At 39.4% G+C, this 27,533-nt stretch overlaps 2 protein-coding genes across 3 annotated transcripts in view; both read right to left on the reverse strand.

Moving 5' to 3' along the window:
• Positions 1-6,636, reverse strand: part of C29H8orf88 (chromosome 29 C8orf88 homolog) — a 38,221-nt gene extending 31,585 nt beyond the window's left edge. Inside the window, exons 1-2 of one of the 2 annotated variants that reach the window (XM_025433541.3) lie at positions 6,501-6,596; positions 4,537-4,597 (exon numbers count right to left, since the gene is read on the reverse strand). The gene's annotated coding sequence lies outside the window, so the exon portion shown is untranslated. Of the gene's footprint in view, positions 1-4,536; positions 4,598-6,500 lie in introns of both variants that reach the window. The other variant, XM_025433540.3, reaches the window with a different exon arrangement.
• A 7,603-nt stretch (positions 6,637-14,239) lies between these two features.
• The window catches only part of PIP4P2 (phosphatidylinositol-4,5-bisphosphate 4-phosphatase 2), a 55,711-nt gene continuing 42,417 nt past the window's right edge, over positions 14,240-27,533 (reverse strand). Inside the window, exons 6-7 of the mRNA XM_025433564.3 lie at positions 16,653-16,743; positions 14,240-15,813 (exon numbers count right to left, since the gene is read on the reverse strand). Coding sequence (XP_025289349.1) covers positions 15,670-15,813; positions 16,653-16,743 — 235 coding nt within the window. The 3' untranslated portion in view covers positions 14,240-15,669. The remainder of the gene's footprint in view (positions 15,814-16,652; positions 16,744-27,533) is intronic.

The following is a 27,533-nucleotide window of genomic DNA, read 5'->3' on the forward strand; positions in this document are numbered from 1 at the left end:
CAGTGAGTACGCCTACATCATGGTATCAGAGAACATTGTACTATTCTATAATGACTGATTTCTTTGTCTTTCATACTTAGCAAAAGTGAGGAGCAGATTCTTTAAGTAAGAAATAATATTTTCATTCACCCTCTTGCCCTGGCAACTAACACAGTACCTGGACTGGATCCAAAGTAGGTAAAACACAAGTATTTGCTGAACCAATAGGTGACTATAACCTCTTTTTCTCCAAACTATGATCCCTTTACACACACACCTGCTTTAAAAACTTCAGTTCCTCATCACGTCCTGGATTATTCACAATAGAAACAGGAGCCAACATTCACGTATCATGCAGAGTAAACCATTTACCTAAGTTACATTATTTGAGATTCAGAACAACTCTATCAATTAGGCACAATTAAGAGTTAGAGTTCAGGTCTCAGGTTGGCCCACATGGGTTCGTATTATGGCTCCAATACCTAGTTATATAACTATGGAAAATGATAGCCTCTCTCCTAAGGTGTGATGTGAAGATTAAATAAGATATATGTATAAAGATTAGCACAATGCCTGGTACATAGTAAGAGCTTAATAAATGTTAGCTTCATCATTTTTTATAATCCTAATTTTACAGATAAGGCTAGAGAAATTAGGTATCTTGTCCAAGGTCCTGAGTCTAGGAAGTGATGGGATGCCCATGTTCATGCTTCTGGCCAACAAGAGTCAAGAATCTTGCCCAATCTTTTTCCACTGCACACCCAAGCAGAACTGAACAGGTTCTGGTTAAGGACCTTTATGTGCTCACAAAACACCTGTGCATCTATCCTCTTCCAATGTGATACTTATTGCACTAGTTGCAATTACCTATCCTTTGAACATTAAATTACAGTTCTCTCACCCAGGTATATCTCCAGCATCTAGCACAGTGCCTAGAACACTGGTGGGTGTTTAATAAATTGTTGAATTCATAAATGTTATTTGTTTCACCATATATTTATACATCCTGCAGTTCCTTCACTCTCCCTGCTGCTCTTCTCCCAAAATGCTATTCATCCTTCAAGACCAAGGTCAAGTTCCTGGCATTCCTTTGGAAAAAATATCTTTATGTCTCAACAGTAATGTTAAACAAAGTAGTTCACCTGATGTTTTCTAGTTCCTCATGAATAGTTGACAATAAAATAATAAAAATTTATCTTTTTATCTTTCTTCTTCCACTAGCTCCTACAGTATTTTATTTGTTAATTATTCTAAGATGTATCAGAGTAAATCTATTATATGCCTGTTTGATTAGACTGAGTTAGTTGGGACTAAAACACTAGATCTTATTTATCTTTGTATCCTAGTACCTGAAACATAACTAGTGTTACTAAATAAATACATAAATTTAAATACCTCCTAAGTATAACCAAAACCTTCTGATGCCTGAATAGGACACAGCTTTCTAAATTATGATGCCTATTAAGACAAAGCCTAAAGTAAAATTCCACCTGACTTTGTTCATCTAGAAACAATAGTAAGCATATGATTTTAAGCAAATCACTATCCTAAATGACTGTTTCCGTAAGCATATAATTGGGCTAATAACATGCTTTCATCTATTTAAAAAATGCCTCTAGATATAATTCAAATGTTAAAAATCATAAATCTATAAGTAACCTCTCAAAGTTAGTGCTGATAACTAAGCACAAAGTATTTACTTTTTCCTAAAGTTTGGAGATAAGCCAGCCAGCATTCCAAATTAATATCTATCAAGTTTTTGTAATGTGTCTCTTGACTGGTATTTCAACATGGTTACTAACAACCTTCTAAACAAAACAATGTCTGTAATCATTGGCAATATAACTTTGATATAATAGGAGTCAAAAAAGTTGTAAGTAGGGACACCTGGGTGGCTCAGCAGTTTGGCGCCTGCCTTCGGCCCAGGGCGTGATCCTGGAGACTACAGATCGAGTCCCGCGTTGGGTTCCCTGCGTGGAGCCTGCTTCTCTCTCTCTCTGCCTGTGTCTCTGCCTCTCTCTCTCATGAATAAATAAATTTAAATACATATATATTAAAAAAAAAGTTGTAAGTATATAAGCAAAAAAATATACTTCAGACAAATATTGAACATTTTCTATGTGGAGAGAAAAATTTTAAATAACAACCAAAAAGACATTATAATTAGAACCCTAATACTAGAATGTAGGAACTTTCCATCCTGTTTCTCATAGGAAACTAATGAATCAGAATACAATAGAGTACTTTGGCACATACTTTCTTGTTTTTCATTGCTCAGCTGAAATTGAGTTGAGAGGTTGTAAAGTCCTTTCCAGTTGCTGAGCATTGCAAATCCACAGTATTCAAACTAGGGATTTTCAAGAGTTTGGGAGTTACAGAACTATTATATGATTTTGCAACACAAGAACATAAACAAAAAATAAAAGATCTTTTAGTATCAGCCACTCTTTCCATTTATAGTAGGAAAACTAAGCAAGAACTCCAGATATATAAATTCACATCATCAGTTAAGGAAATGAGAAAATATAATGCCATATAGTATTCCATTTAATATTTTTTAAATGAATTATTCTTGCACAGAGACAACTGATATTATAGGGATTAAGTGTGGAAAGCACCAGTATACAACAGCATCATGTTACAGTGTTATTTACGAAAAAGCCAAGTATTTACAGTAATTATTATTGTAAAACTGATCCATAGGATCATAATCTATGAAGGACAGGACTCCACAAACCAAAGCCTAATTTCCAGTTTATGTAAAAAATAATAGTTAACTGAACTAAAAAATCATTATACAAAATCATTTTAACCGTAAACTCTTAATACCTCACTCACCCCACATAGAGCTCCAAAAGTTTCCTTTGAAGCTACTAGTACAACCTAGGGTAGGCGTTTTGGTATCAACTGTTACAAAGGACAACACTTGCAAAAAAAAAAAAAAGAATCCACTTACAACACTGGATAACAAGTAGGGGCCAATCATGGAGTTGTCTTTTAAACTATTAATATACAGTCTTTTCATAGAGTTTTTAAAAAGCATTTGATCCACTGTCTCAAAAATTTCATCATATTAATATATGCTGAGTAATAACTACGGAACAAAGGTTTTATTCCAAGTTTACACATATTTAACAATCATCTTAAAAGGCCAACTGCTATGAATAAAATATTGGTCCACATGTCAAGAAGCTTTAGTTGCTATTCTACATCTAGCAATACTTCACTACACCTTAGGTTCTTTTTCTGCTTAAAAAAAATCATATGAATGCTAAGGGCCAACCAATTCTGAAATTATAAATTATCCTAGAATTTTCTAAAATGCAGTATGATGGGATAATAAGCACAGATACTGACCATTTGGGACATAATCTTACTAAGCAATATATACTATTCTTTTTTAATTCAAACTCCCATTTCTGAGGTCCTATTACATGCTAAATTCTTTACAGATATTTCACTTAATTTTGAGCCATACATTAACTGTTGTAGGAAATCATTATTAGTTCCATACCTTAGTTACCTCTAAGATGTGAAACCTAATGCTCGGAAAAATGGTATTCTCAAGCTCACATAATATGTATTTGGTAAAAATGAAGATTTAACTATAAAGTTCATGCTCTTGTCCTAAACCTGCATGTTTGGTAAGTAAAAGAAAGACATCTCTCTAGTATTCCATGTGGACATTGCTTATTGGATTTCTTTAAATGAATTATGAGAAGGGACATTTACATATAAGGCGCTGCTGAATAAACTGTTATGTACTAATAATTTCCATTCCCTCAATCTATCATTTTTCTTAGAATGCTAAATAAATTATGCTTTCTTCATTCTGTAGACCTGGCACTGTGCCTTACTTATCATAGGTCACAACATAAGAAACATACCATGTACTGTATTTAGAAACCAGATACTATACTTAAAATTTCCAACTTAAATTCTAAATTTCTTTATAAAGTGTTGATGGTTCTGCTGCAATTAAGAAATAAGATCGGGGTGCCTGGGTGTCTCAGTCGGTTAAAGCATCCAGCTCTAGATTTCAGCTCCCAGTCAGATCTCAGGGTCCTGGGATCAGCCTTGCCAGGTTCTGCATTCAGAAGGGAGTCTGCTGGAGATCTCTCTCCCTATCCCTCGCCCCTGCCCCCATGTACTCTGTCTCCCTCCCTCCCTCCCTCTCTCTCTCTAAAATAAATAATTTTTTTAAAAACAAGATCATATAGATGAATGGATAAAGACATGATACACAGATATACCTACACACACATACATAGAGGCACAGTGGAATATTATTCAGCCATAAAAAAGAATGAAATCCTGCCACTTGCAACAACATGGATGGATCTGGAATATAATACTAAGTGAAATAAGCTAGTCAGAGAAAGACAAATTTCACTCATGTGTGAAATTTAAGAAACAAAGGAACAAAGAAAAACAAAGACAAACCACACACACACACACACAGACTCCTAACTATAGACAATAAGCAGATGGATACCAGGGGGGAGGTGAGTGAAGGAGGTGAGGGAAAGAGGTGAAGGGGGTTAAGAGCACGCTTACCTTGATGAGCAATGAGTACTTTATGCAATTACTCATTCACTATATTATTATACACCTGAAACTGATACAACACTGCATGTTAACTACCCTGGAATCGAAAAGGAGCGAGATCATATACAATTAAATAATCTGAGAAGTGAAAAGACCAAGCTTTCATCGTGTATATTTCCCATATGATAATCAGATAGGATTTAATCTCAATTTTCAACTTCAAAATATTAATCATGCAAAGTTAGGATCCCTCAAAACCAAATGCTGCTTGAAAGTAAACAGCACATACTGAGAAACTGACAGAAGTAATATAAAGGAAATACAGGGAGTAAGAGACAAACCAATTATAACATAGATGATAAAAGATATTTTTTTAAGATTTTTTTTTTTTTAATTTGAGAGAGAGCATGAGGGGGAGCTGGGAGCAGAGAGAGAGGGAGAAGCCGACTCCCCGCCTGACTCTAGGCCCCATACGACGACCCGAAGGGAAGGCGGATGCTTAGCCCTCTGAGGGCCCAGGTGCCTCCATAGCAGGGATTGTGTGTTCCTCTAATCAAGCTGCCACATTCAGGAAATTGTAAAACTATCAAAAAGTTGTCAGAGGAGAGACTACGCCATCGTATTTTCCATTTCATGCCTTCTCTTTACAACTGATAAAAAAAAAATTGTTTTTCTCTGTGAAGTGTCTTCCAAGAGGAATAAAATTTAACACTGAAGTAGGTAAAACCATCAAGACCACGGATGCCTGTGGATATCGTAACTGATGTAACTGTCCTTTTCTGGGGCTTTCCTTAGATCGTTAGCAATTAAAATGGTTTGATACAAATACTGAATCATTATGTTATCAACCTGAAACCGTTATATGTCAATTCTCTCAGTATTTTTTTTAACAGCGTATCTTTACAAATTATGTGGAATATCTTCATATACTCTGATGAAATATTTGATTTTCTTCTGTGAGTTAACCATATATGTCTTTGCACTCTTTTTCTTTCCTGCTGCGTTTTCTTTTGAGTATAATTTTGTCTAATTATTAACTTGGGGGTTATTTTATTAATAAAAACAACTACAACAACGTCAAAGAAAAAAAGTTTCCTGAAAATAGTAGTGATGGTGCCAGGGTACAGGGCAAGAGAGGTCTTCCAACCATCCAACGACCTGGGACCAGGTCCTGGGGCACAGGGCCCTACGTACTTTTTTCTGGTGTTTTTGTTTTTGTTTAAACCTGCCCTCCGCAGGGTAACCGTCCCTCACAGGCTGACCCTTCCTCACAGGCTGACCCTCCCTCACAGGCTGATCCTCCAGGCTGACCCCCTCTCACAGGCTGACCCTCCCACCACGGGCTGACCCTCCCCCACGGGCTGACCCTCCCCCACGGGCTGACCCCCTCTCACAGGCTGACCCTCCCTCACAGGCTGACCCTCCCTCACAGGCTGACCCTCCCTCACAGGTTGACCCTCCCCTCACGGGCTGACCCTCCCCCCACAGGCTGACCCTCCCTCACAGGCTGATCCTCCAGGCTGACCCCCTCTCACAGGCTGACCCTCCCCCACAGGCTGACCCCCTCTCACAGGCTGACCCTCCCCCACGGGCTGACCCCCTCTCACGGGCTGACCCTCCCCCACGGGCTGACCCCCTCTCACAGGCTGACCCTCCCCCACGGGCTGACCCCCTCTCACGGGCTGACCCTCCCCCACGGGCTGACCCCCTCTCACAGGCTGACCCTCCCCCACGGGCTGACCCTCCCCCACAGGCTGGGTCTCCATCCGCCACCAGCCCCAGCTGCCATGTCCACACCGGGCGCCGCCCCTCGCTCCGTCCTCGCTCCCACCTGCGGAGGGGAGGGCGGTCCGCCCGCCCGACGCGGGGTCTCCTCCCTCACAACTTTCCAGGCGTCCGCCGCCCCACAGCCGGGCCCCCTCCGCGCCCGCCCTTCCGCCCGCCCGTTGGGCTCGTCTCCCGCGCCCACCTACCGCCTCAAGATCGGGGAGGATTGCGGGGCAGAGCGTCGCGGCGCTCAGCCCAAACGCCGCGACCCAGCGCCCCGCTGCCCGTCGGGGAACGGCTCCCGCCGCGCGTCTGCTCGGGGCCGGGGGCGGGGCCGGGCACGAGGCGGGGCGGGGCGGGGCGGGGCCGGGGTGGAGCGCGGCGGGGCGGGGCCGGGGGCGGGGCCGGGGGCGGGGCCCGGGCGGAGCGCGGCGACCCAGCGGCGGAGCCACGACCGTTAAACCGGCGGCTCGCGCACCTCGCGGGGCGTCCCGGCGGCCGCGCGGCGGGCGGGGGCGGGGGCGGGGGCGGCGACTGTGAGCGAGGCCCCGCGCGTGAGAGCCCGGCCGGGAGCTGGGTGCGCTCCGCGGGGCTGAGGAGCCGGCTGGGCGCTCGCGTTCGGGGCGGGAGCCTCGCGTCGGAGGCGGCCCGAGGACCGAGATGAGCCGGAGCGGCCCCGGGCGAGCCCCGTGTTCCGCCTTCAGCCCGTTCGCTCTCGGTCACTCTCCCTGTTCTCTGAGCGTCCCCGTGGGCGTCGGGGCGGGCCGGGGGGCGGGGGGAGGGGCCTCGCGGAGCCCAGGGGAGCCCCGGTCCCTGAGCTGAGGCGCGGTGGGGGTGCGGGCCTCGGGGAGCGGCGGCGCGGGGCGGGGGAGAGGGGGCGCCGGGAGGCGGGGTCAGCGGCGGGGGGCGCCCGGGGGCCTGCTTCTCGCTCTGCCTCTCTCTGTGTCTCTCAGGAATGAATGAATGAATGAATGAATGAATGAATGAATGAACTTATTTTTAAAAATAAAATAAAAATAGGACGAGGTGAGGAAAGGAATGCCCCTCCGAAAAGGGATCATCTAAATACACCTTAAAGCTCATGTACAAGAGAGAAAAAAAAAAAAAAAAACCAACTGTCTAGGGAAGCAGACTAGGTCTCAATGCCCTGCAGCAAGAAAAACAACGTCCGGCAAAGATCAGTCCGGCGAGAGGAAGCGGGAGAAGGTTGGAGTTTGGCGACCTGGGAAACGCCGGAGCAGACGGGGTGTGTGGGGCTCCAGGAGCTCCGCGGCCTCCCCTGAGAACTCGCCTGGAGTCCAAGCCCCACATGTGGAAAATGTTGAGTGCAGGCTCCAGGAACCATCCGGCTAGTCAAAAGAGAAGGTTTCTTCTTCAAGGAAATACTTACAAAACTGCCCAACGAAGAGGCGATTAAAACACAGAAAAGTAAAAATGCAGGGGGAATTGGGGGTGGCTTAGACAAGATATTTGTATGGGTGTTTTGAATAGCTGGTGTTTGTCAGCTTTTTAAAATCTGTAACCAGGGGGATCCCTGGGTGGCCCAGCGGTTTGGTGCCTGCCTTCGGCCCAGGGTGTGATGCTGGGGTCCCGGGATCGGGTCCTGCCCTGGGCTCCCTCGCGGACCCTGCTCCTCCCTCTGCCTATGTCTCTGCTTCTCTCTCTCTGTCTGTCTCTCATGAATGAATAAATAAAATCTAATAAATAAACAAAATCTGTAACTGGATGCCATAGGTATTTGTTGTTGTTGTTGTTGTTACTGTTGTTTAATGGTTTGGAAAATGGATTGAGGAAAAGCGAGAGTGGAAACAGGAATCCCAACTCCAAGGATAATAATTACAGTTAAGTGCGTCTAATTGTCAGCAGAGGTTTTTGTTACCACTATGTTTTCCTAGCTTATTTGACTTTACCTTCGCAGTACCTTCCTTTTCGTTAATAAAACCCTATCAGAAAAAAAAAATAAAAATAAAAAAATAAAAATAAAACCCTATAAGAGCACAGGTAACACAAAGCGGTTACATGCTCTGGTGAAACGTCCTGTCTAGTGAGGGTGCGGGCTCACCAGCAGACCAGTCCGATTCAGTAAGCTAACGTGGAGCTGAAGGCACTCCCCGGGCGTGTGTGCACCTGGGGGTGCTACTGAAAGCCTGGGGCGTTGGGAAAAGCTGAGAGGCAGGAGGCGGCATCAGCATCTGTACCAACCTCCTGCCCGTAGTCTGCGTCTCCTTCACTTATTGCACAAACATTTACAAAGCGCTTTATGGAGGACACGTGCACACCGAGGGGCACACACGCATACAGTCATCACCGCAATGCACTAAAAACCCATGATAGAGACTTGGTTTGATTCAGCTCAGCTCAGCAAAAAAGAGTTTTGAAGGCTTCTGCCTATTAGGTGCCAGGCACTGAGGATACAGACAAACAAGAATAGGACAGTATGAGGAACAATCAGCAAGGAGACAAGGATAGTCTTAGGAGTACCAATGACCTGGGGGCGCCTGGGTGGCTCAGCCGGTGAGGTGTCCCACTCTTAATTTCAGCTCAGGTCATGATCTCAGGGTTGTGAGATCAAGCCACGTGTGGAACTTCATGCTCTGTGGGGAGCCTGCTTAAGATTCTCTCCCTCTGCGCCTCCTCTGGCTCACATTCTCTCAAATCATTTTTTTAAAAAGTAGCTATAAATGAATAAAACAGAGGATAGTCTATGTAGTAGTTAGAAATATACACTTAGAATAGAAGTAGTACAGGGAAAGAAAGAATTCTATCTGGGCTTGACAGAAAGAGGAGGGATCACGGGAGGGTTCCTAGAGGAGGATTTTCAAGGATTGAAAAGGAGTTTACTAACTTAGGGATATTCCTTGCAGGGAGAGGCACGTGACCAAAAACATACAGAACTGAAACCACAGTGAATACGAGAAGTACTGGTGATTCAACACTGCAGGAACACAAAATACGGGCGCTGCTTGAGCAAGTGGTTCAGTATGAGGCTACAGGAGCATGAAGAGTCTTAACTCCTAGGGGGAGAGACACTGAAGGACTTCAGATAAGAAAGGGTCATATGCACATTTGGAAAAGGAATCACCTGTTTAAAATGGGCTGAGGAGAGGGACGGGAGGCGGGCAAGGCAAGAACAGCCGCAGGGGGATCCGTCCAGACTCCTAGGGTAACCCAGGCAGTGTTGATGAGGACAAGTGAGGTGGGTCCCTAGACATGAAGAAAGAGAAGTGCATGTCCTTGAGAGGATAGAGACCTGATGAGCCCTAAAGGGTGTGATAATGAGAAGAGAAAATGGTGATGCCAGGTAGATGCCCACAACGGGGCATCTGGACGGATACAATAATAAGATACTGGGAGTTCCCTGAGGAATGGGGGGATGGGGTGGGTCTAGTGTAGGTGGAGGGAAGGGACAAAGGTGAGAATAGGTGAAATCATCTGCCATGGGAGGAAGGGGGTCTACTGTGGAAAGTGTGATAAGGGGCGTTCGGACTTTGAAATTTTCAGATAGCACCTGTGGGAAATTTGCAGGAACTGCTGGAGACAGGGAAACAACCCTGAGGAGCCGCTGAAGGTAAAAATTAAAAATCTGGGTGTCTGGGTGACTCAGTTAAGCATCTGCCTTTGGCTGAGGTCATGATCTCAGGGTCCTGGGATGGAGCCCCACTCCCTGCGCTGGGGGAGTCTGCTTCTCCCTCTGCCTGCCACTCCCCGCGCATGCTCTCTCTCTCTCTCTCTCTCTCTCTCTCTCTCTCTCACACACACACACACACACACACACACACACTACTCTTTGTCTCTATCAAATAATATCTTTAAAAAAAAAGAAAATTAAAAATCTAGTGGTATTTGTGTGGTTGTGGGATTTACTGGAAATCTAGGAGACAAGAGACTGGAAAATAATTAAGAAACTCTAAGTGCTGAAGGTGGTATTCATGAAACAGTACAGAGAGCGAGAAGGGGCACCTGGGTGGCTCAGTGGTGGAGCATCTGCCTTTGGCTCTGGGTGTGATCCCGGAGTCCTGGGACCCAGTCCCACATCGGGCTCCCCGCAGGGAGCCTGCTTCTCTCTGTGTGTCTCTCATGAATAAATAAAATCTTAAAAAAAAACAAAAAAACAAAAACAGAGTGAGGATTTTGTAAGGATAGAGGAAGTACAGGTCCAGAGAGTGACTATCTGAGCGTAAGAGTTCAGAGATGGAGTGCTTCCAAGTATGCGTACCCCCTGTACACCTAGAGATGAATAGCAGAAGTGGGATGGAAGGTCATTAGATTTGAGGGAATCAGAACTGAGTCCAGACCATTCACGTCAACATTTAAATCAATAGCATATGGTAAGAATGAAAACCAGGTACTGAAGTCCGCATTGATTAGGGGGGAGTGAACGGATATTTGTAAGTGGCAGATGGTAGGCAGACAGGAACTTTCAAAAGAAAGAATAAGACAGGTATTCAAGAAGAAGCCAGGAAAAAAATGAAGCCTTGCATAAGCTAAGGAATTCTCTACAAATATCCTAAGCTTGCTCTTGCTAAAAGCTTAAGAACTAATGAAAAAATAAAATTTAAATGTCCAATATCGTAAGCCAAAGATCTATCTAATGTAGAAATATCAGACACTGCAGCAAGGTTTTTCAGAAAAAATCAATTTGAGCACTGGAAACCTTCAGTAGCTCTACAACCAACCATTAATACCTACACATGTATAAACCACTCAAGGTAAATTTAAAAATTTGTTGAAAGTGTGTGATCAATTCCTATTTAGCAAGTTACCTTAAATGAGCTTAGTTACACTGACAAAACTGAAAATCTTTGATTTCTGGTAGATCGAAGCTTCTCACCTGTCAAATTACAAACCATATTTACTTTATAAAACTGTAACCTTATCTGATACTTAAGTCTGTGGGCCAGTCCCCAAAACGCATAGGCTTTTAATTTTTCTGCTTTTCACATAATGTTCCCCCTCAAGTCAAATATATGTATATTTATCCAAACATAACAATCTTATTTGTAACTGAGCATATAAAATGATTTAAAAAATTAAAGACCTTTACAGATCCTTTTTAGCATTTTGAGCTATTTACCAATCATTTCAATATTGCTATTATAAGAAAAATAAGTTACATTAAAATTCATTGTATGTCAATTTCCTCATATTTAATGTCATATTCCTTGCCACTCTTATGACTTTATGCTAATTATAAAAAAGAAAATAAATATGTGTAATAATATTTTGTTACATAAAATCCTCTAACAGAAAGCTGGATAAAATATCAATTCATAAAAATATTTTTTAAACAGAAGTATTCCATTTGTGAAATGAATACTGAGGGCAGTTTTCAATTTTCTTTCCACAAATCAGTTATAGACAATGAACAGCAGGGGGCACAAAATTCAAGTTTTTCTCTACAAAGCAAAGCACAATAAAAATCTCCTGCTGTGGTGGAAAGCAGATAAATTTTGAAGGAAGATTGTTTGCTCCCAACAGTCTCCATCACATATAAGCTGAATGACTTGTAATTATTTTGCCTCTCTGAGCTTCTTCAGTGGTAGAGTCATGATGACTATGACATAGATTTAATATTAAGGCAAATCAATAAGCACTAGGGTTTTTTTTTCTTCGGTGCCTATATATACATACACAATACTCAAACACATCAAATAAGTGCAGATTTAGATTTTGTAGCAATTTGTAATTGTAATTTATAGCTAATTGTACAATTAGCAATTGTAATTTGTCATTTATAGCAATTTCCAGCACATGGAAATGGCTGTAGTTTCGTAACATACAAGCACAAGCATAGCTAGATCAAAACTAAAAACAAAAGATAAGCAAAGGTGGGACGCCTGGGTGGCTCAACGGTTGAGCATCTGCCTTTGGCTCAAGGCGTGATCCTGGGGTCCTGGGATGAGTTCGGGTTCCCCGCAGGGAGGAGCCTGCTTCTCCTTCTACCTGTGTCTTTGCCTCTCTCTGTGCATCTCTCATGAATAAATAAATAAGAGCTTAAAAAAAGATAATCGAAGGAAATGGCATTATTTACTCAAATACAATCAAAGCCTTTTCTATTTAAGAAAATCTGAATGCCAGAGAAAGTGGATGCAAATGTGCGTGTGCATGGTATAGTGCAGTGATTCAGTAAAACCTACATCAAAATCATCCAGAAGTTCTTGTTTTGAACTGCAGTTGCCTACCCCACTTAAAACCCACATTTTCAGATCTGTAAGAGTGATACTTCAATTTCTTCTGGTAAAACAGGAACCAGAATATGTGCTTTCTAGGCTTCCTGAGGCTATTAAACTCCACGTGCTGTGAGGCCAGCACTGTACCTTACACACATTATTAGGATCTTCTAAATGACACATGTAGTCTTCCAAATGACGTGCTCAAAAATAACTGAGTGTGGTTCCATTTTTTCCCTTTTTTCTAAGAACTAGGCCATTTTTTACTACTTCGTACAGCAGGTACAAAAAAAATCCTTCCTTTCCTGATTAGTGACTTTGGTGTATTTCAAACAACATTTTCCCAGCACTTTCTGTGTTTATCTGTACTAGGCATTGGAAGGAACGCTTTACTTTAAATAAAACTGGGTATAAAGTCTCTTAAATTTGGATGTAAACATTTGTATTAATTGATATAGGATCCTATTCAGTATAGGATCTGTTAACTATTATCTTTTATCACCCAGAGATAACCCCTCTTAATGTTTTAGTGCTTAATTTGCCTTGGTTTTTTGAACACATACACATAAAATCATTTTCTTCAAAAAGTAGATTACACTGTGCATATTGATTTGTAATCTGATTTTGTCACACATTATTTTGTGAACCATTGCCAATTCAATTAAATAAGAAATTTCATCATCTTGTTAATGACTACCTGTTATTTCACAATATAAGTACCATGATCTATTTCACCTATAACTTAGTTGAATTTTTAGACTTCTTACTTTTAATCTCGATTGTAAACAAAAATGTGATAAGTATTATTATACAAATATATTTGTTCTTTTATCCAGAACATCTTTAGGATAAATTCCTAGAGACAGAATTACGATGTCAAAGACTGTGTGTGTGTGTGTGTGTGTGCTTTCTTGGATCATCAGCATTCGGGGATTAATCGCTCTTTTTCATTCTTTGTTAATATAGTAGGTAAAAAATAGAATCTCTGTGTTTTAACTTATATTCTTTGATTATTAGTAAACTGAAAAGAAGTTCATGTTTATTACTTATAGCATTTCTTCTTTTATGAATTGCTTTTTTTGTATCTTTAGTTCTTTCCTGTATTAAAAAGATTAACTCTTTCTACTATTGTGGAAATATCAAAGTTAATCTTTTGGCTTTCGTTATGATTTTTTCACACAGTTCTTTTTTTCTTTTTATCATACAATCTATCAGTACTTTTATGTGATTTGTTTTGAGGTTTTACTTAGAAAGTTTTTCTTTAACACAAGATTATATGGATATTCACTTATATATTCTGTAACAAAATATAAAGACTAAACCCAAGGGATAAAATTTTAACATACCAATTCATCCAATCATTTATTCATTCATGCAACAAATATCTACTGAATACAAATGCACTAGGTGCTGTTCTAAATGCTGAAGATAAAGCAGTGAGAAAGGCCACCCAAGTTCCTACTATCACGGAATTATAGTCCAAAAGGAAAAAGATCATGCAGCATATAATTTAATGTGGGTTTGCTGTTACAACTAGTTAGCCATTAAGAAATAAATTAGATTCTTATTTCATACCTTACATCAAATGTATTACTAATGGATTTAAAATCTGTATTTCTAAAATGAAAGCAGGAAAATACTAGAAAAAAAATAAGTGAATATTATATAAAGAAATATTACATATGTTCTTAAACACGAAAACTCCTTTTAGAGTAATAACTCAAGGCAATTTTGGAAACACCATTTTATTTTTAAAAAATGGAAATATAACAAGGTAATTTTTGAACAATAATCTTTATTAGCGTATTTTCAAAGGTACATATAATCCTGAGCTACTGCATTTAAACATTTATCATTTACTCTTTAAAGTTTACACATATTTTGCTCCAAATTCTCTGATGAGTACATTTTTATACTAGTCAGGAACATAAATATTTAAATTATTATTCTTATCTCTGGAATAGCCAATTAATTTACTCATATTATCCCCTTATCTTAATTCTACTATATTAAAGGCTTTAGAACATTATTTCTCAATTAAGCAATTTCTTTTCCAAAACTGCAAAGATGGGCAGTGCGAGAGCTGATTCCTTAAATCTTAGTGAATTCTTAGAAAACTATGTTGTTTTTTGTCTGTGATCTACTTTCTTGAATAAGTTGGGTAACTATCAGACCAGACTATATTTGAGAAGAATGATAAGAATAACTACCTCTAATCTCAACATTTTAGCTAGTGTAAAATGTCACAGGCTCTCTTCTCATATAAGTAGTCCATAATTAGCCCAATAAGGAAAATTCACCATGATCCAATGTAAAGGGGGGCAACTTAAGGTAAATATATCTTTGTTCAAATGGTTATTATAAAACATGTTATGTGAAATACTTCCTCCAACATCTATAAAGGAATACATACAGCTGATTAACATTAAATTTCATAAATCTAGACCAGAACTTCTAAAATTAGTAAATAAAAAAGCAGACAAAAATGAAAGACAAAAGTCCTGTGATCTTTGAGAAAAAACATTTATCCAACATTATCTCCAACTGTGGACAAATAAATATTTTCATTCTTGTATTTTAAATTACTACCAAAATATTGTATCTTTCTACAAACAACAAAAAACAAGCATACAGTATCTAGAAATGGTTTTTATCTGACAAGAATGTCAAGTCTTTGAAGGTACACTCAATTTTTTTTTTTTTTCCTGAATAAGGTCACTATGATCTTAGGTTAAAGTTACAGTAAGCAGTTCAAGCAAAATGCATATTGCTTAGATTTTAAAGCGAGCAATTTTGATACTGTTTAACTAAAATGTGAGTATAAATGTGAAGCTATTGTAGAAATATTTATAAATACTCCTTGGGAATACTCACAGATCAGCAAGTAATGGAACTGATTTAAAAACAATAATGGAAAGGTGATGTTACATGTAATGTTTGGCAAATCCAAAATATCTTTAAGAGATGTAAAAGAACATGAAGACACAGTTTTATTATTCAGAGCTTTGAAAACCTAGCAGCAAAACAAACTGTTTGCATATAATGTAGTGCAATGAGCATTTGTTCATAAAACACTCCCAAAGTCTTGGAACTTTATACAGAAACCAGAATGGAATCCATTAGGATGAATGACTCAAAGATGCCCAGAGTAGCTTATCAAGAACTGCCAGATACTCTCACCTGCATCACCAAGTTACAAGCAAGCTTATGCAAAACTATGTTCTGGGTAACTCACTCGTATGGCTCCCCAATAGCAAGCTCGGATAAGGCAAATCAAACCTAAGAGATAAGCAATTGCCCAAGAAACATAGGTTGCATGAAATCGCCTTGCAAAATCTTGGGTGCCAACCTAAAATAAAAAGCAATATAATAACAAAAGATTAAAAACTTTAACCAAAGGTTTATTTAAAGAGCTTGTGTTGGCTTATATGTGATTTTTAGGAAATACATCCCTAAGGCCACAATGTCCCTATGAAATAGGAGTTGATGCATTTGTGGACTATCACTGACAGAGTCAAATTTAGTAAGACAATATTGCCGGTTATATTAACTATGAATTTTATGCAAAAAAAAAAAAAAAAGCCCACTTGAACATGGTGTTTCTATAAGTAAGTAAACCTGTCATCGAAACTCCTTAGTGTTGTATGACACAAGAGGAGTGTCTCTGATAATATGGGACCAGGTAGGACAAAGGAGAATGGGAGGTAAATAATAGCAAAAAAGATCAGTAACTCCTTCCTTCTCCTGGGGGAGAATAATCCCCACGCCAACTACTTAGCTTCAGTCTCCTCTAAAAATAAGCCATCCCCATAATGATAATAAATCTGTGCTTAATTTGAATAAAAATGGCTTTTCAGACCTCCATAGCTGATTGAGTAGTGCTTTTGCTTTGGTATGGGACTAAATAAAAACAGTGGGCTTTTGCTTAATGGATGGTGAAGTCCCCAATGTCAGAGACCTTCAGAGGAGTCCCCAAACACCATTTCACCAGATGGGCAAGCTCCATTCCAAACGGGTCCATAGATTGATTGGGCTTCAGATTGCCCACAGTCCTTCAGAAGCTTCTGGGACTGGTATGCCAGGGAGGCAGGCTCTTTGGGGATCACTGAAGGCTGTCCCAGGCCTCATCGTTTACTACTGGTAAAGTTAAGAAGAAAGAATTCTAACAGTGAGTAGAGTAATACTCACAGTTAATCCAACTCCAATGAAAATACATATAATTCCAATGGTAATATATGCACAGCAGCGTCTTCGTGGGAGTGCACTACCCACTGAGGAACTGCAAATTCATGACAGCAGAAGAGAACATTACTGACATGCGGTTTCTCCATTTCATCTCTGTGACTACTTTTCTATGGCTTTAGTAATACATGTACTTCCATTTATTTCTTTGAGAGAGAAGAACATGCATAAAAATGTCCTTTTTAAGAAGTTAATATAATGATGAATGATAAATTATATTACAGTGGCTTTACACAAAGTTCAAGCCTTGGTTATTGACAGTATCAACAAAAGAACCGCTGCGATCAATAATGATCTCCAAAGATAAAAACCCATTTCAAAAAAAATGTATTCTGAGATGGAAAATATGTGCTATTTTAGAAATAGCGCTTCATTTTTTGCAGTTATAACAGTGTATGTTTACTGTAGAAAATTTGAAAAATAGAGTAAATAATAAAAAGGGACAGGAAAATTACCTATAAACCCACTACATAGTCACTTAGTATTTCAGCATATTTTTCTCCAGATAGTCTTTTTTAATTTACTAACATAGTATATGCATTTTCCTATGTCATTAAATATTGTCAAATTGGAATTCCAATGGATGAATATAACCTAATTTAACCAATCCCCTACTACTGAACACTTAGAATTTTCATTACTGTAAATAATGCCAGGTAAACATCATTTTAAAAAGCATTCTGTTTAGTTTTCTTGGTTTTCTCAAAATTTCAAGATTAGGATTACAAAATCAATGAGATTAAACCTTTTAAAATCTTTCAATACATACTGCAAGAAGCCTATGGGAAATTCATAAAAGCCTATACTGTTGCCACACTTCTCAACTGAAATTTTAAATCCAATACTTTTGAGTTATTTACACTTTTAATTTTTGTAATTTTCAAAATGGTACAAGTATAGCAGAGAATCACACCACCAAATTAGCACTTTCTTCTCTTCCTAAGTATAAATATATTAACACACATCATGTAGGAGGCGCTGTATTAGTGAATCAAATAATCAAGTATCTGATCTGCTTTTGCATGGCCAGTGTCAACATCATGCCTCTCACAGAGTAACTGCTCAAGGAAGGTATGCTGCATAAATAGAATAAATAAATGTATTACTTACTAGGCATACTTTAGAGATGTGCTATTCCAAAGAGGTTAATTTTGCGTAACAGCAAAATAGCTTCCTTTAAGTTCTAAACCTTTTTTAAAAAAATTAATGAATAATGTTTCAAATATGTATCATCAACATTCCTAAATTCCTGAACTGAAACAAGCATCTGGGTCACCTGGGGTCATCGTCACCATCGCATACAGCTTGTACGTGGAGTTACCAGGACATGTAAGATTCACTGCCTTTATAGTTAGCCTTAGACTACTTTTAGTTTGAATTCTTACGCAGGCATTTGGGGGTTTTCCCTGCCTTTATGCCTCACAGCCGGCTGTCGTGTCCCATTTACCTGTGTATCTGCCTCTGGCAGTCTAATCTGCCAAGGATTGTAAACCAGCTCAGTTTATCAGATTGTGTATTAAGGAAATCAAAAGGTCTTCAGTGAATACTGGAGCAGCTTTTCTGTGGGCCAATGTACATTTATTTATTATTTAGTACATTAATTTCAGCGCGTGAATTATCCTTAGAAAAGCCATGCTCATTTCCCATCGTCCAACCTACACAATCACTACCTCTGGGAGGTCTTCCTAGAAAAGAAAGACCCTACTGCTACCCTATAACTCCAGTGTCATATTATAATGGGGATAAAGTACTGAGCAACAGGTACCTACTGCATAGATTTAAAAATCTCATATGCATTTAGTACACGCGTGGTATCTGCATGAGCTATGTCGTGCTGTTTTGCATGTGTTAAAACTTTGTATGTGTGGGTGCTGAACTATGCTTCTGTGACTTGCCCTTTTTTTGATTGCTTAACACTCTGTAGGAGACTCTTGCACACTCGTATGTGGAGATCTAGCTCATTTTCACAACTATCTTCCGTTATATGAAAGTACCAGTTTACTTATTCTTCCCGTTAATGCGCAGACAAAGGTTTGGTTGTGGGGCTTTGTGTCCCCCCTTAATTTTTGGCTATTGTAACAATGCTGCTTTGAACACTCCTTTGTGTTTCGTACGTACACAGGCAGGAATTTTCTCAAACATATTCCTAGGAACAGAATTGCTAGGTTGTATTGTAGACATACCTCCAGCTTTCATAAATGTTCAATTTACACATCCCCACCATCTTCATACGAGAGCTTCCAATGTTCCATCCACATCAACACTTCAACACTGGGTATTGTTTTCATGCTTGACGATTTTATGGGTGTGAAGGGTATTTCACTGTGGTTTTAACATGATTTCTAGCAAAACTGAACATCTTTTCAAAGGCTAGTTGGCTACTGGTTTTCTTTTCTCTATTAATCACTTGTTCATTTTATTATCCCTTGGTTTTGGGGCTATCTTTCGCTTACGGACTCACAGATGATATTTATATAATTTGCATAGTATTCCAGGAAGTTGTCTATACTATTTCTATCTTCTTTCAGCCTGTGGGTTTGTTTGTTCGTTTTTTTGTTTTTTTTTTTTTGTAAGATTAACCTTCACTTAAAAAAACAAACAAAAACCATTTTTAAAACAAAGAGTTTTAAAATATTACTAAAACCCTTAACATAGGTTCTAAACCTGATAAAAGCACATTCAGAAAGGCTGCCAATGCTAAATAAACTCCCGCCAGATGATGACCTGAAAGTGCCAAACACAAAATCTCTAAGGAATGTTTTCCAGATACATAATTTGTGCCTGGCTTGGCCATCCCCTCTTCAACTATCCACAAAGTCCTGCTGAAAGTATGCCTTTTAGCAGATTTTACAACAGGATGTTACAATGTATAAACTATACAAGTTCTTGGTACCCACAATGTTACCAAGGTGTTGTTGTTGTTGTTTTAATTTCTGATTCCAACAGTTGGTCACAGAAGTGAAGTATTATCTTTCGTCAGTTCTCGATCACGTGTGATTCAAGTGCACGCAAGACCCAATAGTTCTCAAGAGGCAGAAGCCTGAGGATTGCGAGGTGAACCTGTCTAGGAACTTTCTCCAGCCACCCGAGGGAGGCTGCAGGTGGACCTCAGCCCAGCAGAGGGTGCTAGGAACATCCTGCTCCGGGACCACAAAGCTCATGCAGATGTGAGTGCGCTCACCGACTGCCTCAAACCCATGGCTCACAGACTGTGCCAATAACTGAGCGAATTCTTGGTTCTTAAAATTTTTTAAACTACACCCACCAGGAGTCTTATAAACAGTCAGTGGGGTGAAATCTGTGACGGTGGTTTTAGTTCTGACTTGGCACATAGATGCTGCTGTCCCTGAGGATTCTAAGCCTGTGGGTTTTAAAATTCATTTTGAATAACATGTTTCGATAATAAATTTTAATTCATGAAATTAATGTATTCTAACATAGTAAAAATTAACCATGTTTTCCTTTCAGGTTTCTTCTGCCTTGTGTAGGAAATTCTTTTCTACCTGTCATATAAATATTTCTAAAATCTTCTAAGAGTATTAGAATTTACATTTTCATATTAATGTCTTGGTGTACAAGAGCACAGTTCTTATAATTATAAATTTTTATTTCACTTATTTTGAAGTCATATTATATGGTTCACACAAACCCAGAATTAATGCATTTGTTTTTTAAAATTTATTTATGGGATCCCTGGGTGGCGCAGCGGTTTGGCGCCTGCCTTTGGCCCAGGGCGCGATCCTGGAGACCCAGGATCGAATCCCACGTCAGGCTCCCGGTGCATGGAGCCTGCTTCTCCCTCTGCCTATGTCTCTGCCTCTCTCTCTCTCTCTCTCTGTGTGTGACTATGATAAATAAAAAAAAAAAAAAAAAAAAAAAAAATTTATTTATTTATTTTAAAGTAAGCTCCATGCCCAGTGTAGGTAGGCCTTGAACTCACGACCCTGAGGTCACATGCTCTACCGACTGAGCCAGCCAGGAGCCTCCAGAATTTATGTTTTTGATGGAGTGACCATAATAATCATTCTTTTTACCCTAAAGCACATGAGATATACTCAAGGTACCTGCTAAAATGCTAGAATAGAGACATCCAGTATACAGTAGCTTAAAAAGTTTATTTCTCTTGCATATAAGATTTCAAAGATAAATGTACAGCTTCAGGCTGGAGAAACAGCTCTGTTCTGGGATTAACTGCTCTTGCCAGACAACAGAGGTGACAAGTCTCCTGCTGCAGATGCCTTTTCCAGCCAAATGGAAGAGGGAAGAGAAAATTAAGACAAGCAGTTTTGCCTTAATTTGAACACATGGCTACAATCTTCTTCAAGAGAGACTAGAAAATGTGGTTAGCTGGGTGGCCAGTTAGACTTTGAAAGTTCTTCTGGTAAAATAAAGACGAGAACAGCATTCTGTTCTTTTAAGTGACGTTAATATTATTTTTTTCATGTTGGTTAGTGTTGCATGGTAGAGCTTTCCTTTGGTGAGGGTTTTGTGATTTGACCTTTTTTCTCTCCTTTTATCTTCAGCCTATGTTCTTGAATTTCATGGGTTTCTTCTTCAAACTGCACATGGACTTCTGGCTAGTCTGATAATTCCTGGCACGTCTTGCTGATGAGTCCAAGTCTAATTACATATAATCTGACAGCGGATATATATGTGGATTATTTCTGCTATCTTATTTTGGCTTTCTATAGTTTCTGTATTTTCTATGCTTCTCCACCCTTACTTCTAGACTTCTTGTGGCTGGACCATGATTTTTTTATTTCATTTTCCACCTACTATTTAGAAAGTTTTACAATTTATTTCTACTAATTTAGCAGAAATTTTTAACATACATAATATTTAAAAACCAAAATCATTTAGCAAATCTACCCTTCCAATACGGAATCACAGAAAGCGTTAACTTCCAAACTTCTACTCCCATCTTAGATGTTCTTGTTCCCAATATGTCAGTTCTCTTGTATTATTTCCCCAAATTCATTAGCATTAATATTCTCATTACTGCTGTTTTTGCTCTTTTATACAATGTTCCTGATGACTGTTTACAATATCTTGGTTCACTTTTTCTCTTTGCCTTGTAGAAATTTCTTTCAGGATATTTCCCATTTTCCCTAAGTTCATCTTTTAGCAGTTTCTTTAGTGAGGGTATCAAGATGGTAAATGTTCTGGATTTTTTGCTATTGTTGCTGTTTGTGGTGCGTTGGTATGCATTTTAAAATACAGACCAATGCCTTCATTATTCTCTTATGGCTTAGGTTGGTCTATAATATCAGTTTGATACTTAATTTCTCTTAATACTTTTAAGTATTTTAAAATTTGTTTTTTGGTTTCATTGTTGCTGTTGAGATGTTTGCTGACAGAACCGGTACTTTTTTATAGTAAAAATCTGGGGGTGGGAAGCCTGGATGGCTCAGTCAGCTAAGCATCTGCCTTCAGCTCAGGTCATGATCTCAGGGTCCTGGGATCAAGCCCCACATCGGGCTCCCTGCTCAGCAGGGACCCTGCTTCTCCCTCTCCTTCTGCCCCTGTTTGTGCTGTCTCTCTGTCAAATAAATAAAATCTTTTAAAAATTCTTTAGAAAAAAATCGGTCTTCTCTCTCTGCTTTTATTTATTATCTTATATTTATCTTAGGTTTTCTGCAATTTCATTGTAAGGCACTTGCTTATTTTGCATGGATTTCACTGTTCTTTTGGAATCTAAAGGTTCATATCTTTCACAGATCTGAAAAATCCTTAGGGATTATCTCTTCAAAATGCCCCATCTCTTTCTCCAGTTTTGCCTTCTGAATCAGATATAATTCAGATGCCTCTCATACACATTTCTCTTAATATTACTCTTACCTGTGTGCCCCTGTTGGATTCTAGGTACTTTATTTACCTCTCTCTTCTAACCCACCAAAAATTCAGTTTTCAGCTTCACCTGCTGCTTAATCTGTCCATTCGTTGCATTGTATTTTCTGTAAATTTTATTGTTTCTTTTAAAATCTACTTGGTTGTTGTTTATGTTAAGTAAATGTTTTATTCTGAGACAGTTGTAGATTCATAAGCAGTTATAAGAAATGATACAGAGAGATCCCATGGGTTTTTATGCCATTTCTCCAATGGTAAGAACAGCTGGCAAACTACAGTATAGTATTAGAACCAGGATGTAGGCACTGGTTCAATCCACTGACAGTCAGATTTCCTATTTTATTTATACTCATTTGTGTATGTGCGTATTTAATTTTATACAATCTTATCACATGTGTAGGTTTAAGTATCCATCACCACAGTAAAGATACAAAACAGTTCCAACACTACAAGGATCCGTTTATAACCACACCTGTGTCCCTCTGGTTTGCCCTACCCTCTGCACCCACTACATGGTCACTAATCTGCTCTTCATTTCTAAAATTTTACCATTTCAAAATGTTAGATGAATGAAATCATACTGTAGGCAACCTCATGGGACTGTTTTTTTCCCCACTCAGCATAGATTCATCCAAGCTGTTGCATATGTCTATACCTCATTCCTTTCATTGCTGAGTAGTATTTCAAGGTATGGAAGTACCACAGTTTGTTTAACCATTCACCCATGGAAGGACATCTGAGTTGTTTCCTTTTTTTTTTTTTTTTTAATCTGAGTTGTTTTCAATTTGGGTCTATTAAGAATAAAGTTGCCATGAAAGCTTGTATACAGGTTTTTTTATGGACTGTTTTCTCACTTCTATTTTTTAAAACATTTTATACACGGTTGTAACATATTCTATAATAGTTATATCTGAAGTCCTTGGGAATCTAATTATACTGTTTGTTTCTGATGCTGATTCTGCTTATAGTCCCTTGCTTCCTCATGTGGTTGGTAACTTTTGTTGATAATTTATTTTGGCAGTTCTTAATATAAGAAATCCATAAGAATGGTTTAGGGGAGGCTTCACCCACAGAGAATTTTCATTTGCTTTTCCCAGGTTCCCTAGAATGATACAAACCCTAAACCACTTTAAATTGATGTCAGAGACTGGCTTTTCCTAGACCACATAAATGAGGTAAAATATAAAGCTCATCAAAGGGATCCCTGGGTGGCGCAGCGGTTTGGCGCCTGCCTTTGGCCCAGAGCGCGATCCTGGAGACCCGGGATCGAATCCCACATCGGGCTCCCGGTGCATGGAGCCTGCTTCTCCCTCTGCCTGCGTCTCTGCCTCTCTCTCTCTCCTCTCTGTGCATTCTCATAAATAAATAAAAAAAAAATCTTAATAAAAAAAAAAATAAAGCTCATCAAATTTCTACTTTGTAACATTCCTTTTCTGGTAGATTTTTTTTCCCTACCCACTCTTTTCATGAAGAACAGCCTTAAGTACTTTTTCTGGGAGTGACGGGATGGTATTTCAACTTTCCATATTCTGGGAGGCCAAGGCCTTCCTCTCATTCTTCATCTGAACATTGAAACCCAAGGGCCCAGATCACCAGTATTGGCAAATACCCTCAGGATACTTGAAATGACAGCCATGATTGTCCTTTCCTCTTTATTTCCCATCCCTGGGTATTTTCTTAACTTTTATATGAACTGAACTATGCATTAAAAGAATGTTTGTTATAGTTAACTAGTTCTCTATGTTACTGGATATGAACGTCAAGAGCCTCTAATATACAAAACATGGAGAAGGAATCTCCCAAAAGTAAGAGATCATGCAATACCTCCCAAACATCTAACTATTCGCTCCCCAGGTTAGTAACTTTTCCCTTCACAATACTCCCCCCATGGGCCACAGGCATTATAAAGGACATCTGGAAAATGAAGACGGTGCCAATCAATGTTATTTACAGCACAACTTGCAGATGAGGTAGCCAGGGAAAGTTTTATTAGATATAGCTTAAGGACAGGATAAGATGTGAAGAGGTGAGTAAGCTAGTAAGTAATCTGAGCAGGTAACAGTGACATCGTTCAGGTTTGAAGAACATAAGAATTTTGTTCAAGAAACAAGCAGCAGAGTAACTTTTCTTTCAGAGAAGCCTTCTGTAGGTGAGTAGTAGAGTAGTAGAATCAAGGGTTATAGTAGGAGTTAATTTGTGAAGTTAAGTAGGGGTTTTCCAAGTATATAGGAAGGAGGAACGGACTAGGCAGGCTGTCTGAGGTCTAGCAGGATGAGATTTAGGGACAGAAGCAAGAAACTGTATTGTATATTTATGGAATTTGAATATTTTATTGAGGCTGGTACATAGTAATTTGTGTATGAAGATGGAAGAAAGCATAATAAAAACATCACTAGATAGATAAGGCAAATACCTAAACCTGGAGGGTTGTATATACCTTGCTAAGAAGTTTGGAGTTTGATTTTGGATTTTAGACAATGGGCCTATAATAGTCCAAATGGTGCCTTTATATCAATAAGTAAAATACGTCCTTCTTCAGGATACTTTATATGCCACAAATAGACAAGCCCGGATTAATAATGAAAATAGCACCTCGTGCAATATACAGCCTGTACAACTGTACACCACGACCATGAATTTTGGAGCTACTAAAAGATTTAGAGCCAGAGTTTAAAATCATATTTGTATCTGGGCCATTACTCTAATAAATGGAAAAGAGAACAGCAAGGCTAAAGGCCAACAGATAAATTAGAAAACTGTTACAAAAAAAAAAAAAAAAAAAAGAAAGCTGTTACAACAGTCCTAGAGAGGGATCCTAAATGTATGAACTAAAGTAGGAATAGTGGGAATAAGAGATCAGAACTGAAATGTCAAGGGAGAGAAATGATAGGACTTGTTTCCATTTGGATATGGGGAATAAAGATACATTCAGATTTCTGGCTTGGTCTGCTGGGCAGATGGGATAACATTCATTAGTGCAATATATTCATCAACAGACACGGAATCTTAGTTTGCAGAGTGTAAGGAAGTTGGGTATGTAGGTTTGAGATACCTATGGATATCCAGATTGAAATAATCATAGGGAAAATGGTGAATACAGGCTGCATATTTATTATATGAAGCTCCAAAGACAGACCTGAGATGATTTAGTGGCTTTTTGTTGTGATTTAATGGCATTTATATGACAGACGAAACTATGAGAAAACCAAGATCTAGTGTGGTAAAGTGGCAACCCTGGAGAAAAACAATATTTAACTACTTGGAAGAGAAAGTGAAGTCAACAAAGGAAATAGCACAGGAATGTTCTCAGAAGTGGGAAGAGAAAAAAAAAAAAAGAAAAGAAAAGTGGGAAGAGAGCAGGACAAAGTGGTACCTGGAAACTGAGAAAATAACAAATTTTAAGGAAAAAACCAGGATGATCCACAGAACCAAATACTGACTACAGAGAATATAAGCAGGATGAGGACTGATCAGATCTATCAAAGTTGCCATTGGGACATGAATTTTATAAAAGCAAATTCAGGGATCCAGCGGGGATGATGGCTAATTGCACTTTACTCCAGATGGAATGGGTGCCATGATCAAACAAAGGAATAAGCATCGAAGGGAAGAGAACTGCCTCCTTCTGAGAAGAGAAAATGAAGTACGCCCAGATATAGGTGGCGTATGGGCAGGCAGCGGGAAGACGGAGCGTGCACGGATAGCCTCAGTCGGACACAGCAGGCAGCTCCCCTGCTGAGGCTGCAGGACTGGTGCTAGAGGGCTGGGAGTTTAAGAGGGATGGGAGAAGGATTTAAGCAGGGACAGGGATTTAATCAAAAGGGAGTGTCCAGCAAGGGTTTCGCTGAAGTGCACAGCTGTACATTTGTAAAAAGATAACCAATACGGAATCATTTTCAGATGTCAGTTATCTTGGTAAAGGCAGGGAGGAGCCAAGGCTATACTGATCAAGGATCGGTGGTTTGAAAAGTAGATGGATATGAATTTCAAGGGATGAAGATTTAGACAGTCTAGCACACCTAGAGTCTCTTTATATCTAATATGTTCAAAGTGAATTTGGCATGTGTCTGCCAGACATAGTTCTTCTAGATGCTAGTTCCCTATCTTAGCAAATGGTTCTATAGCCTGCCAGAAAGTCGTCCTTTACCCCAACCGCTCTCATACCTTCACATTCAATCCTATCTGTTCCATTTCCTTAATATCACATCTATATACCTTGACTCCACTGTACCTCTGCACAGGTAGCTCCCACTCATCTTTAATAACCTATTTCATATACCATCCGCCCAACTGGAAGCCTTCTCTTCAAGTACCCTTTCCCTCTAATCTGGGTTCGGGGCTCTGAGAGCAGAAAATGCAAGGTGTGGCTCTTTCAAAGCACTTAAAACTTTATTGTACTTGACTATTCTCTCCCCTATATCCACAAGAATAAGTTCCCGAAGACAAGTTTACATCCTCTATTTCAAGCATACGGTACCTCGCACAAGACTGTCTACTCAATTCATGGATAATCATAAAAGAAAGCACGAAACAGCAAAATAAAAGAGAGTAAGAGCCTACTATCGTTTAAAATGTCAGGAGATGATCCACAAAGGAGTATGTCAGTGATACGGAGAAATGATATCCAATAGTAATTATCACGGATTAAACCAGCCTCTTTACCAGTCTTAGGTCTATTATAACGATGTAGACCAAGTACTATTTCAGAATGCTAGGACTACAGCTCCTGTCCCGCAGTGGCCGCAAGGTGCCCAGCTCACCGAAAGAGCAAGCTCGCCCCAGTGGGAAACAGTGACATGAAAAACTGCTTCTTGGTCCCTGGAGCCACTGGGGCAAGCTTTCCTGCACGTGTTTTGTGATGGTTTCATAGCAATGATTTAGTAACCTCTATAACTTCAACATAGTTTTAGCGTGTTTTGTACTTGTGTTTAAAGAAGTAAGATTCCTGGGGCGGCTGGGTGGCACAGGGTTAATTAAGCA

This window comes from Canis lupus, chromosome 29 (genome assembly GCF_003254725.2).
Source record: "Canis lupus dingo isolate Sandy chromosome 29, ASM325472v2, whole genome shotgun sequence".
Classification (NCBI taxonomy): Eukaryota; Metazoa; Chordata; class Mammalia; order Carnivora; family Canidae; genus Canis; species Canis lupus.